Genomic DNA, 15,468 nt, shown 5'->3' with positions numbered 1-15,468 from the left:
TTTTTTGAAAGATGTATTCTTACTTGCAGTAAATGTCTTCATTCTGTGTGTTTTGTATAGCATGGTTATATAGAAGATGAACCAGACCAGAGAGGTTTGTTTCCAGCCTCCTTCGTCCAGCTGCTGTCCGATTGATGTAAACCCACTCCAGATCCTCAGGCCAGCACAGATACGGATCACATCACTACTTCTGGAAACCGAACTGGGCTCTCATAGGAAGCAGGCCAGAAGGCAAAACCTAACATTTACTGGATCAGGCCAGACTTTTGGATCAGATCTCTGGCATCCTGCAAGTTCTTGAGATCTTGGTCCAGCAAACCATAACAACCTCAGGTCTGGATTTACTATGAGCACATAATGGACGGCTCTGGACAGAAAACTTTATTTATGTGACTGAAGTCAGGGAGTGTTGCCAAGCTGAACAATCAGCTGTGACTCATGACTTATAGGACATTTATTTATTATTCTAACAAGCACACATTTGACAGAAAGTTAGACTAAGTGAGACTTAGATGAACTGCTTTCTTCATTTTTAAGTGACATTTAAATGAATGACTTTTGTTGCATTTTTGTGGCGATACCTGCAGGACACCAGCAAAAGCTGCCACAATTTAAGCTCCTTTCCAAGGAATCCTGGATACTGAATACCAAAGCTCTAAATTCAGTAGAAACCAATCACCAACACATAAGTAGAAACTCAGCTTCCTTTATTTACAGGTTTGGTAAAAGACTCAAGAGAAGAAGAAGGCTGAATGAGTCCCATTATACCAACACTTCACTGAGCAGAAACTGTGGCGAGCTGCTGCCACTTAACTCGGTGTTTAAGTGAAACAAAAATGTAATTATTTTTCTTTAGAGCACAAGGAAACTATTTTTCTCCATAGACACGTGATGAGTTGCGGAACCAAGATGTTGAAAGAAGCACCACTGGATGATGAGAGGATTGATTTTTCAATTAAAGTTATTTTTAATAAAAAAAAATTAATAGCTTACAAAGACCAAGCCTCGGTTGAAATGTACTGTAAAGGTTGCTGTGTTTTTATTTTATATATACATATATATAAAAAAGAAAAAATTGTTGGTGTTTAACAGCCCACACAAGTGAATGTTTCAATGTTTTATTTATTTTTAATGACTCTTCCTGTAGCTTGTTTAGACTTGTTTATAGTATAAAACAATCTTGGCATCTTTTCTCCATTCTCTTAGAAATATTTATTTTGTTATACCTATAAGAAACTATTGCCAGTTCAATGTCAAGTAAAAATTCAACCATAGAATGACTCAAGTGTAAAAAAAGAAGTAATTACTCAAATACATTTTTCTGTGTAGTTTGGCCTGCATAGATTAACTCAGAAAAGGCTTATCAACATGGTCTGCTCATACAAAATTTAACATCTAAAACATTTAAATATGCTTTAAACAGTGAGCTTTACAGTGTAACATTTAAACTAATTTCAAAAGGATCCTTGTTAAGATGTTAATGAACTATTTATGATCTGTACATTCATCACCCTCCACACTCACAGGCACTCCTGCTATTAAAATGTTGTACAACCCCCTGTACCAATAGGACAGCACCGACTCTCCTGTAACATTTACAAGGTTGGACCATACAGGCAGAAGGACCTTCGACCCTTTTCAGTAGGATTTAATATCCTGTTTGTTTTCTAGCAGTCCTCATTTTTGTTTAACATGTTAAAGTTTAAGAGTTAATGATCCCATATACTATAACATAGCATCCTGCTTCTTTGCAGCTCACAGAACCACAGTTCCTCGTCCAATTTGCTCATTTTATGCTTTTATTGGGCCAATCATCCTAGAGGTCACATTGACATTCAACTCATAGCGTTTACTTTTCCCCCATAAAAGTGAGTGTTGTTGTGCAAGGGCTTAATACCTGGATTTACCCAATCCATCTATGAGGTGCTTTTCCACGTATCATCTGCCTAGCAGATAAATCTTAGTCCAGCTGAAGTACATGATTTCAGTAAAAACTTAACATTTAGAGTAGATGTTTGCATGTTATGGTCAGACAGAAAAGCCTCTTTTCCTGCTATGCTTCCAAAACAACCAGTTGACACACAAATAGCATCTAATGCCAAGATGATACAATTTGCTCCTGCTTTCCAACAGTAAGCACTGGAAATGGTCTCATCTTCCTTTCTCAACTAATGATTTTGTAAAGAATGATTTATGGTATTTTGCCCACTTAATAAATGTACTCAAAACTCTTGGATTTTTCTCTTTATTTATGACTACTGCTATAAAATATGGTTTTATTTTCACATTAATACCAGTGGAACCAATAAGCACTGGACGCAGCGATCGGTCCTGAAATGCTTGATAAAATGTTGAGACATCTTACATAACAAGTGTGAATTAAAAATATATTTTATGATCTCTTTTTGATCATTAGAAAAAAGAACTGTTACACTTCGCTTTATTTGTACTTCTTCACCAGGAAGAAACTTTTAAAACTGGTTTGTTTACATTAGTTTACTAGTTTTAAGTTAAAGTCTTATTAAAGTTGAAGCTTAAATGTTCAACCATGAATGTAATTTACCAATAAAAATTGTCAGGTTCTTACAAGTTATATTAACTCGGCATGTAAGATTATTTTAGAAAAATAATATTTTGATAGACATTCAAATATAATGGTGTAAAACACACCATAAACACAGCAACAAAACTATCTAAAAGAACAAAACCGATTTTATTTTGGTTTCATTTGTTTTTATTTAAGTCAAAGTGATGGTGGGTACATGTTTTCTGTGGTTTTGGCTGAACATGGTGCTCAGTTTGGCATCTAGATCTTGCTGATCGTAAACTGGTATGTGACTGGAAACCCAACACTGACCATTTCAGTCCGAACAGAAAGCCTAATTAAAGCTGAACACACATAATCAGGTCCTTTGGATTAAATCCGTTCATCGTGTATGGACTTTTATGAAAGGAAAAAAAAGATAATTAGAAGATGCCCCTTTATTTAAATAAACTCCTCACTCCCAGAATGCAGTGAGGAGAAACGATTTGGACTCAAAGGCACAAAAAACACTAAGTATAATAGGGTGTATCTGTTTGCAACAACTTGACATAATGGCAGTAAAGATAGCATCCAGATGTTAAGTAATACTCAGGTCTGCTGCCCTGTCATTAAGTGTCTGAAAACTGCCAGAATAGCTCGTTTCCCACTTTATTGGCAGCAATTTCCTGCGACAAAGCAAAGTGTTAAAGTGAAGGGAAATATAAAAAAAAAAAAAAGGACAGCAGATGTTTCTTATTAAACTGAGAATTCAGGCAGTTTTTGGGACTGAATGAACCAAGCAATGAACAAACTGGTAAAAGTGACAGAGCAACAGCTTACAGATGAATATTCAGCATTACGATGATTTCTGAGTTTTCCATCTGCTTCGAACAAAATAATTAAAATAATGGCAGCAGATTTCTGGAGTTTTAAAGAGGATAATGACTAAAGACCACAAGCTGTCTCTTTGGGTAAACTTTCAACATTTTCAAGTTTGCTACAAAAGTCATGTTCTCAAAGAGAACAATGTTGTCTGAAGCAGATGGACCATCTCAGCATAAGTCTCAGGGCAGTTTCACACATTGGTGTATTGATTTAAATCTCAACATTCTCAATAAAGCAAATGTAAAAAATAAACATTTAAACATTCAAAACTCAATTACACTCAAGTTGAGCCTGCAAAGGATCAGTTTGCCTGTAATTATCAAATTTTACTTAATCTCATTAATAAAGAAAGAGTAAATTTACCATTTTATCTCCTAAAACATTAAAAACATATTGCTATATCACAGGAAGAGTGGAAAATGCAGGCAGATTTCCATTGCAGCTTTGAATTTAAAAGCCTTTTTTTTTTCTAACAAAGATTTATTTTAATGTGCACATGCAATCTAACTTCTAATCCTCAATCTCTGTTAGTTGGCCTTGGATCATAAGTCATTTTCAATAGGACTAAAAAACAGCAACAACAACAAACCTGTTGAATGCAGATACATCGGCACTGAGGGGACTCTAAACATAATTATAGTGTAAACCAAGACGCACACATTCAGTTGATTGTTCAAGACAATCAGCATCAGATTATTTTTTCGTACATTCACAGTGCAGGAGCCGTCATTGCCGCCTGCTGAAATGGTCGGTGCCTCTTTAGCGAGTCTTTTGGTTGAACCCCAAACTGTTAGCAATTTTCATGTCATCCATCGAGTCAACATGTCATATTTAGGAAATCTTCATAATTATGTTGGTCTTCATGTTTGTCACCATGATCAAGGGAAGAATCATGACGTTCTATTTGGCTCAACTAAAGAAAGAAAAACTGGATTCCTCCACAAAAAGCAACTGATGAGTTGCTCTACATTTGTTAGCATCATGCAGTAGCAGTATGATACCGTTTTATGTCCCACTAAAAGGCATCCGTCACACTGTGGCATTGCTTTTGCTGATTGTGACCAACTGGAAGACAATATCCCGTTAAAAATAAACAGAAACCCTGCAAGGTGTTTAAATTATTTAAACTCAAACTGTTAGCTAAACATAGGCTCATCTAATTCTCTGACCAAAAAAGAAAATATCTTAAGAGTTTATAGGAAAAAAAAGAAAGAAAACTAGATGCAGACTCCGTTTTCCTTCCAGTCATGATTCTATAGAGAAGGATGGTTTTAAAGGACCTGGATGGATTATAAATGATACAAAATACTAGAAGTACTCTTACAGAGGCAAACATTCATTGGCACCCATGGTAAAGGTGAGTAAAAATCATTCAAATAAATTTGTTTTATTGCGGCAGCATAATTTCATATGGTTATGGGAACCAACAGTCTAATGGGACACTTTTTAATTTGACCTGACATTTACCTCGCTCCTTTTCTCCCCCGGAACACACCTTGAAAGCAATGCTATTTTTTCCATACACTCCATCTCTTCATTAATTTGTTCCCATCTGTCATCAATTTAAAAGTGGATTTTCACTGAGTTTTTCAGCAGGATAATGATCCAAAACACATGGCCAGATGAACATAAAAACCCATTTTTGTCTGGCTGCTCCAACTTAGCTAAATATGGGATATGACTAAGACATGTTCTGTAATCAAAAAAGGATTTGGACAAAATAGTCACAGCTGGGTTGATTTTGTTAAAATTAGTTATTTCTTGACTTGGATTCTCCCCTTCAAAGTGTGAATACATAATGTCTCAAATCAAAAAGTTGGGCTTTTCTAAATTTTCCGAATGAGATCACACTGCTGCAGACAAAGATTAATTTATTTCATGATTTTTACACATTCAAACAGGAGGTGCCGATACATCTATCCATGTTTGTGTGTGGTTAATGAGCAAAGCGATCATCTTACCATTACCAAACATTTACTCCTCATTAAAAAAGTGCTTTAAATTTAAAAAAGAGGTTACTCCTTTGTAGTGTCTACAGAATCCAATACAAAAGTTTATGTTACAAAAAATTGGTGGTTGATTCCCATTCAGAGCGAAAAGCATTGTGGTCAGTGGCATCAGTCTCCAATGACAGGACAGTCAGTAAAGGGATCAAAAAAGGCTGATTGTTCAAAATGAACATCTTTGAAGCAGCAGAAGTCTGTAAATACATATTTGCTGCCCAGCAGGTTTGCTGTGTTAAGTCAGTTCACTTTCATGCTTGGTGACTGAAAATAGGCAAAACAGCAACCAGAAGGAAGCTGCTGAAGGCAAAGTGGCATCAGAAAAGAGAAAAAACAGCTATCTGATTACTGTCCAATTATTCCCATGTTTGGGAAAAAAAAATTAAAAAAACATGCAGCACACATCTGGCTCAGATTTGGTTGTTCAGTACCAGATCTTTCAGTCTTCATGTAAGTGTCAAAGGTAGAACTTGATCTTGCCCTCCTTGTCGAGTCTGTGGATGACATCTGTCTCGAAATCAGCATTGTGAACACCAGTCTTCCTGAAGGCTCCACCGTAGGGGTTCTCCTCCCAGTAGTGATGCCAGTTCCCCATCTTATCAGCACCATAACCAAACACAGACACCTGAAAACGGACAAAGTGCATCATTACTATTCTACAACTGAGTGTCTGAGGAACGTGTGCATGCAAAGAAATAAATTGCCAATTTTTTTCCCAATAAATTTTATGAAATAATTTAGATTGACATTTGTATTATGTTTTGGTGGCACATGGAAATTGTAAATATCACTAAAATGTTATTTTATCTCAGTTAATTAAAACTTGACTATATTGACTCATTACATGGCAAATGGACACGTCTCAGAAAATATGGATTCTTAATTCAGAAATGTAGGTCTGCTGAGAAGTTTTTTTAATAGCTATTGCTTCAACACAGCATGGCACTGAAAGGATCATTTGTGGCCCCTCGACTCGTCTGCATTGTTGGCAGGGTAAACAATTTATGTTTTAAAATACAACATGGCCTTTACGTTTCTGCATTAAAACTTTTACATGTCTTCTGTAAAACTCAGATTTTAAAAAGTGGGGTTTTATTAGTTAAAATGATTAAAAAAAAAACAAAAAAAAAACCAATGCATCACTGTGTGTAATGAGTCACTAATATCTGGGTTTTACTTTTTGAATTAAATTACTAAAAAGGAGAACCGTGTCATTGTTATTCAAATTTACTGAGTTGCACCTGTTCCATACTGAAACCTCAGGAGAAAAAATAATTTCTAAGCAGTCAATTTCAAATGTGCTTTATTTTGTGCAATGCAGCAGGTCTAAGCAGAAATCACTTGCCAAGTTTCTTCCCAAAATTTGGTATTTTAACAAATTTCTAAATGGGGTGAAGAAAGGAAAAAAAATTAATAAAAATCACTTTTAAGCTTCTCGCACCAACTGAAAATTTTTGTGGTTTATCTGAGAAAAGATTGGGCTTTGGTTTGACTGATAGAAAACAATCTGAACATTAACCAGCATTTATATGTGAAATTAAGTAAAAGCACAGCTGTGCTTTCGTCCTACCTGGTCACAAGTGTGCAGAGCAAAGACGATTGCCAGCATGCCTGTGGACGGATAGCGACCGTGATGCTCTGTCCAGTGATCGTGGACATACTTAAAGAAGACTGGATTCACCACCAGAACCTACGTAAAGACAGGGTTTCAATGAGGAAAAACTGACTGGCCAAGAAAAAAACAGAAACAAAAACAGATAAACTGATTATCTCTTCACTGTTGCCCTCTGCAGTAGGGCTGTATAAATTAATCGATTCAGCGATATATATCGATATTTTCCGCCCTTGGAAAGTATCGATTTTTCATCCACGAGTATCGATCCATTAAACCATAGGGGTCCATAGCCTTATAGCCCTTTTTAACGTCTAGTTTGTTACGGCGTAGCAGAAAGACTCCGCCTCGCTCAGTCTCACAAACTACACACCAGTTTTTTAATTGTGTTAATAGGCCAATTATAACCAGAGTTATGCTAAAATTAGTAAACCATATTTTTCTGATTGTCAGAGAAATGTCAAAAGCGCCGCCATTCCCCAGCTTTTCCGATTATGTGAGAGGGAATGAGCTTCCAAACGTACAAAACAAAACAAAACATTAGATCCCTGTGTTTTTGGAAATGTAAAATATTCAGTAAATAACGATGGGCTGTATGTTGTTGCTGAGAAACGAAGGAAAATTTTGCAAGTAACCGTGAAAGAGAAGCGGAACGGAGTAGCGGCGCGAACGGAGCAGCTGCAAAAGCAGCGAGATCATGAAATTAATGCAATTTTCACTTCACTGCATCTACGAAGTGAATGGGAGCATTCACTTCGTAATTAGTTTTTAGCTTAGCGGTTTCTGTTCTGTATATAAAGGATTACCTGAAGAATGAACATGGGTTGATAACATCCAAAGCAGGCGCGCAGCGGCGCTGTTTTTTTTGAGCAGGAAGACGAAGAGGAAAAACCCCCAGCAGGAATCCGTGGCGCAGTGAGGATTTCCATGATAACAATGGCCGATCGATCATTCTTATTAGCAACAGACAAAGAGTATCAGAGACTGAGAGAACGATGAGATCCTGGCAGTCTGAGATCGACTTGCAGCTTGGATCTACTCCGAGATCCAAGCTAACTCTGGGAACCAAGGTGGAAATGTCTTTTTTCCCCATAGTCCAAAAAACTGCATTTGTGGCTGCATTTTTACAACAAAATGCAGCCTCAGTGTCCAAAAGCAAAAACATAAGTGCAATAATTTGCATATTGAGAGTCTACAGAGGCTGATAATCTCCCCACTCTGCTCCTGGATTATCGTTTAAACTTTTGAGTTTTATGTCAAATCCACATGAATTAAATGACAGAAACTAATTCTCACTGCATCTTTGATTCATTTTGTCCAGCTGCAGACTGTTGGACTGTTCAATCAGTCAGGTATTGTGTAGTTGGTACTTTTAATCAGTTTTCAGTTAACTAAATTCAAGTCTATGGAACACAAAATGTCACTAAAATCACTGTCCTTCTAAAATCTTTCAGAAAATCAAAAAAATGCACTGAATCGTAGCGAATTGTATCGCTCAACAAATATTGTGATACATATCGTATCGTGACCAGAATATCGTATCGTGAAATTATTGTATTGCTACACCCCTACTCTGCAGCAGTGAAGACAGAGCAGTTCTTGTAAACTTATATTGAACTGAACTGTAGCATCATTGTATCGATTCCACAGTTCAATGGCAGAATATATTGGAATAAAATTAACTTTTAGGAGCAAGACCAAATCTGAACCGTTTTTTTTTTTCTTCTACTTTGTTGTGCTTTGTGCTAAAGCCACACATCGTCTCCCGCTCATCTGAGATTGGGTTGTGTAGGTAACTGATCCAGGAAGGCATCCGTCAGATATCCATCTCCCCCACGACATTCCCCGGGTCATTCTGCGGAATCTCAATGCATTCCCAGCCACACAGGATAAAGAGTTCCTCCAATGAGTTCTGGTTGTTCCTTGGAGTCTTCCCTCAGTGGGACATGTCCAGAATACTTCCAAAAGTTGGCACCAGGCAGCAATTCTAATCAGACGGCCAATCCACCTTTACCAAGTCTTTTTACTGAAGCACCAACTCTTCTTTCAGCTCCTCAGCCTAGCTCTGAATTCGAGTTCTAGATCTCATTATTTTGGTCAAGATCCATATCGCATGGCAATAGGTGAGGGCGGGATAGTAGATCGACTGAAATTTAAGCTTGGTTATGTTGCAAAGATAAAATGGTCTGAACTGTTATCTAAGTGGAGCATTGAGGTTTGGTGGCATCAGCTTATTGAATTCACTGCATAGTAGCATCTCTTGCAGGTCAAAATATGTTATCAATAAGAACAGAAAAAAACTCAAATTCAGAAATGTGTTTATTTACCTTATCTCTATCAGCCCCCACTCTGTCTCTGACCCTCATGTAAGTCCTGAAACACAATTAGTGGTTGTGTGAAAATTAAGTTACTTTCATCAATTTGCATACATGTATATAAATGTTTAAAATCAAATTAATAATTCTGGTCAGAAATTTACATGCACTTATCCCGGGCATGAAAAACATTTTTTTTTTTCCAGGGCAGAATGATTACATGATGTAGAACATCTGTATTTTTAAGGCGCGTCTAAATTGTCTAACCTCAATCATATTAGGATGCATATTGCTTAGCAAGTTGAAAAGAAACCAAATACGTTGTGGCCATCATCAAGCTTCTGGCACAACTCTGCTGGGTGTTTAATTTGGAATAAGCTCTGAAATCAGAACTGTTGAAAAGTTTGGGTTTGTGCCTAAAGGTTTTGTCTACACCAGCGATCCAATTAGTTTAAACAATCTGTGTCCATTCTGCCAAGATGATGGCTTAAAAATGGACCTTGCTGATGGATAAAAAAAAAAAACTATTTGATTTGTCAACTACTTGCTACAGAATACTTATCTAAACATTACAAAGAATTAAGATATATAGTTGAGTCTATACTCAACTGTGGTTCATCAGAAAACAACAAAAAAAAACATTAAATTCAAACTTTATCCAATTCCTATTTTTAAACATATTGTAAAAACTTAAAAGATTTATAGCTGGCGCTAAATGATAGTTTTAAACCATTTAATGTGCAAATATCTTTGTATACTAGAAATACGATAAAAATAGTTTACAAGTAACTTTTCAGCTTGTTTTAAGTGTTTTAAGTGATTCACTAACATTGCAAGTTCCATTAGCAGATACATTTATAACAAGCTCTTATATCTTAACGTCAGTCCAGTTATGGTCATTTTATGTCCAAATGCCTCTTGCAGTAGTTCTCCTCACATGATTTATTTTGCAAAATCAATTGTGAGACCTTCTATAAAAACTCTTCCATATTGGAAACCTGCCATGTGCTACAACTTAATCCCTTATATACACACAAGAGAGCTTTAAATCACAAAGAAGGTTAATTAAGCTTTTAAAGCTCAAATGAATGCCAGAATAAGAACAAAATCTCTTGGATTTTGTTATTGTGCATTTAAGGCATTTGACAGAACAGGATTTCAGAAATACCTTTTAATCAACACTGGGAAAATAGATGGGTTTTATAGACAAGTAAGAGTAGATCAAAGGGCATTACAGTAAATACAGTGCTTAACTAATTAATAGAGATGTGCCGTTCGATCGGCCACCGATCATAATCGGCCGATTTCCGTGAAAAAGTGTATGATTGGTGATCGCTGATCACGGCCTTTTGTTGCCGATCACACAAACCGATCACCTGCTTCTCATTTCTCAGCCTGTCTGTGCAGCTGGTCTCCTCTTTCCTTCACACTGCGCAAACGCGCAGCAACAAATCCTAAGCGATGTGGAACTATATTGCACTGAGTGAATGGGGAAGTTTGCATGTTGCAGCGGAAAATTGAAGCACGTGGGGTGAAGCGCGTCAAAATGCATCAACACGACAAATCTAATATGGCATAAGAACAATGGCATATTTGACGGAGTTTGGCTACGTCGAGGCTCACTGCAGTAAAAAAAGACGATCAGATAGCAGGTAAAGCAGCGCACAGCTACAAACACTCGGATTAGCATGACGGTCAGAAAGCTAAACAAATAACTCGCAAAATTATTTAAGTCTTCTTGCTGCGATGTAAGACGCGCTACAGGTAGTAATATTTGACAGACGGAGCTTCGCTTCTGCTCCACCTGGTAGTGACTCTCACACTGAACCTCTGCTTAAAGCTGCAGCAGCTAACTTAAAAAAAAAAACATTTTACATGCGTATGAAAACTTTCGCTGTCCTAACATGAGACAAATAATCTCTGAAAAAAGAATCGATCTCCTCCCTGCTCTGCATAATTACTCCGCTCAGTCAGAAACAGCCAATCAGAACTAGCAGTAACCAGCTAGCCGCCATGCTATCAGGAAGTTTTCATTCAGTAACTCTGGATTGTTTATTGTAATGGAACCTGTATTTGCCTTTGAATGTTAAGTTTTATACTTTAAGTTTTTGGCAATGTTGAGAGGTTTTATTTTGGCTCTTTACATTATTTAGCCGCTTCAGAGCCTTCATATGTTTTCAGTCTGTTAAAGATAGTATTATCAATAGCAGTACAATTTGCACAATGCCCGTTTTGTTTTTTCTTGTAAAAAGCCATTTAAAAGCTTTTATCTAAATTATGCTGAATTCATGGTTCCTTTTTCCACATAACGTAACCGTAGAGCTTATGATTAAAAAAATAATAATTATGTGATCAGTGTCGGTGATCGGCCCTCCTGGGTGATCGGTATCGGCAGGAAAAAACCTGATCGCCACATCTCTACTAATTAACCAAGACAAATACAAAAATAGTTTATTGTAGAAATATTATGGCCATGGTTCTTTGCGCTGTATATTTTACTGCTGTAGATTATGCTGTTTTACAATCACAATTTATATCGCCATGCCATTAGTCCACAGAATGTTGTTTAAAGTAAACATGTAATAACTATGACCGGCTTAGTGCTTTGGCTATTTTATTGCCTTTTGACTGCTTACTTGACAGCTGTTCATCGACACCCTTCACAAGGAAGATATCAATCATCTGAGCCATGCTGTGACATTAAAGGAAAGTTCAGCTGGAGGACAAAGTGTGGTAGAAAAAGAAATGGAGTATTGAGAAGATAAGCTGTAAAATTTTTAGTAACCCACCTGTAATAAAAATATATTACTTTCACTATTTAACGTTCAAATTTTCCTAGAAACTTAATTTGAGGTTTTGTTTAGCTGAAAGCTATAAAATCAAACTGAACGAAAATAAAAGTTTGAAAATTATAACTCAAACTTATAAAGTATGATTTAAATGTCTTACCTTTTGATATGGCCGGTTGACAACGCACTGGTCAGCCACTCCAGATCTTTCAGCTTGAATGGCAACAGGACGAGGTTCACTCCATGTTGCACATCCACAGCACTCTCCGGGTACAGGAAGTGATGCGTCGTCCTGTTCCCGACATCCTTCTCAAAACCTTGAGTCACTGCCTTGTTCATTCTAAGCAGGAAGCAGAAGCAAGGCTAATGAGAACCGTATATTTAAATTTATTCGTGAGCAACCTTGGCCATACAAACCGAATTATAAAGTTGTGCGAGTCGATTAATTTGCCGTGTCCGGACCACCGCAAGTTGCCAGAGTTGCCGACAACTGCACATTTACGGCAACGTTTGTTGACTGGCGTGGTATCCACAGGGGGCGGGGAAATGACCTGGAACATTTTTGCCATCACTTCCTTTAAAGTGTGGTCATTATCAGACCGCTGAAGACCCTGTAGAAAAAAATACAACTGTAGTAAATAATTTAGGACCAGAAAGTAGGAATGAAATGGCTACAGTCTGCTGTGAGAAAACTGACAGTGAATGTACTACAAGAAAAAATAAAGTACTGTAAAGACTTTTTGCTGTGAACCTCTTCCAGTTATGGTTCTGCTACAGACTGCATTCTGTAAACCGGAGTGATGATGTTAGCAGCTTTGGTACTGCCCCCCTCCTCCTTTTAATCTACTAATGGTATCTGCAGCAAGACTTAATCTATAAATGCAGGAAAAAGACTGAAAACATTTGTCTCCATTAACACACTGCAGATATCAGCTTCCATAACAGGAAACCAGAAACATTTTTAGGACTGCTTTAGATTTTTACAAAACTTTATGCACTATTATTGCATTCACTTTTCTTTTATAGTACCAAAATGTCTGTTTTTAAATAACATTTTTGTACATATGTTTTGCAGTGTGGAAGGACTACTTCTAAGATAAATTAGATTGCTGTTGCTCCTCATCCACATTCACATACTGGAAACAGCTACATGAACGCTGACTTTCCATAATTGCTGATATTATTCAAACTGTTCATATTTTGAAGAGTTTTGTGAGTTACTTAATGTATTTGAGCAAATGGTAATTCTACAGCTATGATGAAACAAACTTTCTTGGTTTTATCAATTTACAGACTTATCCAGCCTATACGCAGCCTATCCTGTTGTTTATCTACAACAGGATAAACTGTTGTGTAAACAGTTTATTCTGTTTTCACACCAGAACAAACTAGAAGGCACACTGTACAAAACAGCAAACTGTTCAGGTTCCAAGTCAAACCTCAGACATGCAAATTCATTTATGAAATGTTTAACTCAGAATAGTAACATCCACAGAGATTCAACTCGAACTTCTCCTCACCTGCCACCATGCAATTGCATCAGGGTCAAAGTTGTTGTTCTTGGCATGTAGGATAGGTTGCTGGCTGGAGTTGTAGTGGTCGCTGAACCAGACAGACAACTGGAGGTCTGAAATGCAAGAGTCTGAACAACCGCATGACCTGAAAGAGGATGACACCGAGAGTCATGCAGGAACTGACAGAATTACAGGACACAGCCTCTACAAAAAGTCCTGTCACTGTGAATTCTGCTCGATGATAAATGGTCACAGAAGTTATTACGATAAACAATATTATTGTTGTTTTGAGACCATCATCAGGTAATGTGGTGGTAATGGCATAATAATGCAAGTACACCCTCTGAATGATCAGTAAACATTCATTTCTAATGAACATTTAAAACAGAAAAACATGTTAAATAAAAAAATAAACAAAACAACTTCAACAAATAAAATGACATCTGTAAGCAAAAAACAAATTATGCAAATAGAAATTATTGAGCTAGTTTTAATTTATCATGAGATTAATTGATTTATTGAAACATGCCTAGCTACAAAATTACTTTGGGTTCTGGAATTTGACTTCACGGTGCTCCTTGTTTTCCTCTTTATTGTCTTCCTCTTCCTTCTTTTCTTTTTCTACATCAGCCTCAGAGAAGATGGTACTGGGAGGAAGAGAGGGGTGAGACAGGACAGCAGGGGCCACATTTGGCTCAACCACTGCAAGCAAACAAGTTTGAAAATAAAAACTTAGAAAATGATGCATAATGGAAACTCTCTGATTTACATCTATGTTTTTCTCAGCTTGCTTGTTTTTCACATACTATAAGACATTGTGTCTATGGACAGCTGAACATCCTGAATTATCCCAGTGTATTGTGCTAATGAAATCTGACCTAAGTTAAAGAGCATTTACAGCTTCTGATCCTAAGGCATCAATTATTCACCACAGCATTCAGTCTTGCATAGCTTTTCCTCCTCACCGGTCTGGGCTGTATGACTGCTGAATGTGGATATCCTTGGTTCTTTAGCTTATAACAGAATACCAGATCCATTTTGACACTTTACTAGGCACATCTGTTCACTTACCGTATTTTCCGCACTATAAGGCGCACCGGATTATAAGGCGCACCTATTCAATGAATGGCCTATTTTAAAACTTTTTTCATATATAAAGCGCATAGAATAGACGCTTCAGGTAGGGTTGCCAATTTGTTCTGTACTCTATTATTTATATAGTAGGCTGTTCCAGTCATTGTTTCACTCACGGTGTTGGTGTTGCGATATTGTGCCCAACTGCTTTCTGGGTAACACAGACCAACTGACAAGCTGCCGCCGCATTTTCTGTCTCTCTTCCCCTGCCCCTCCGCCCCCTCCGGCTTTAAATGTATTATCAAACTTTATTAACAAACCAGCGTTCTGACAACTATCCCAGCATGCACCGCACACATCTTCTTCTACGGGGGAAAATGAAGTCAGCGGCTGCTTACCGTAGTTGCTAGACCTGTTGTGGCTCAACATTGGTCCATATATAAGGCGCACTGGATTATAAGGCGCACTGTTGGCTTTTGAGAAAATTGAAGGTTTTTAGGTGCGCCTTATAGTGCGGAAAATACGGTACTTGTAATTTAGAGCCTTTAGGCATCCATACTCTGGGTTTTAACTGAACATCAGAATGGACAACATCCACTGGGATTTTCATGTATAACCATCTAGCTGGTTTACACAGAATGGTAAAATCTCCAATTCCATCCTAGTTCATACTGCTCTTCATGTCTTCCTTTTCCATAAGGAAGAGGAAGACATTCCTAAATTTATCAGGAAGAACAATGACCAAACACCAT

General features: G+C 37.2%; 2 protein-coding genes across 4 annotated transcripts in view; one reads left to right on the top strand and one right to left on the bottom strand.

Annotated features, from left to right (window-relative positions):
- Window positions 1–1,057, top strand: part of unm_sa1614 (un-named sa1614) — a 22,046-nt gene extending 20,989 nt beyond the window's left edge. For both annotated transcript variants that reach the window (XM_008409149.3, XM_008409150.3), the window contains exon 28: window positions 61–1,057. In XM_008409149.3, the coding sequence (XP_008407371.1) occupies window positions 61–135 (75 nt within the window). In that variant the 3' untranslated portion in view covers window positions 136–1,057. The remainder of the gene's footprint in view (window positions 1–60) is intronic.
- The window catches only part of st3gal8 (ST3 beta-galactoside alpha-2,3-sialyltransferase 8), a 27,492-nt gene continuing 13,075 nt past the window's right edge, over window positions 1,052–15,468 (bottom strand). For both annotated transcript variants that reach the window (XM_008409147.3, XM_008409148.3), the window contains 7 exons: window positions 14,188–14,344; window positions 13,649–13,787; window positions 12,546–12,739; window positions 12,289–12,468; window positions 9,352–9,397; window positions 6,983–7,102; window positions 1,052–6,037 (listed from right to left, as the gene is read on the bottom strand). In XM_008409147.3, coding sequence (XP_008407369.1) covers window positions 5,870–6,037; window positions 6,983–7,102; window positions 9,352–9,397; window positions 12,289–12,468; window positions 12,546–12,739; window positions 13,649–13,787; window positions 14,188–14,344 — 1,004 coding nt within the window. In that variant the 3' untranslated portion in view covers window positions 1,052–5,869. The remainder of the gene's footprint in view (window positions 6,038–6,982; window positions 7,103–9,351; window positions 9,398–12,288; window positions 12,469–12,545; window positions 12,740–13,648; window positions 13,788–14,187; window positions 14,345–15,468) is intronic.

The sequence above is a fragment of the Poecilia reticulata genome, chromosome 5, assembly GCF_904066995.2.
Source record: "Poecilia reticulata chromosome 5, P_reticulata-male-v2, whole genome shotgun sequence".
Taxonomy (NCBI): Eukaryota; Metazoa; Chordata; class Actinopteri; order Cyprinodontiformes; family Poeciliidae; genus Poecilia; species Poecilia reticulata.
Note: the sequence above shows the minus strand (reverse complement) of the source record. Positions and strands in the feature narration are given on the sequence as shown.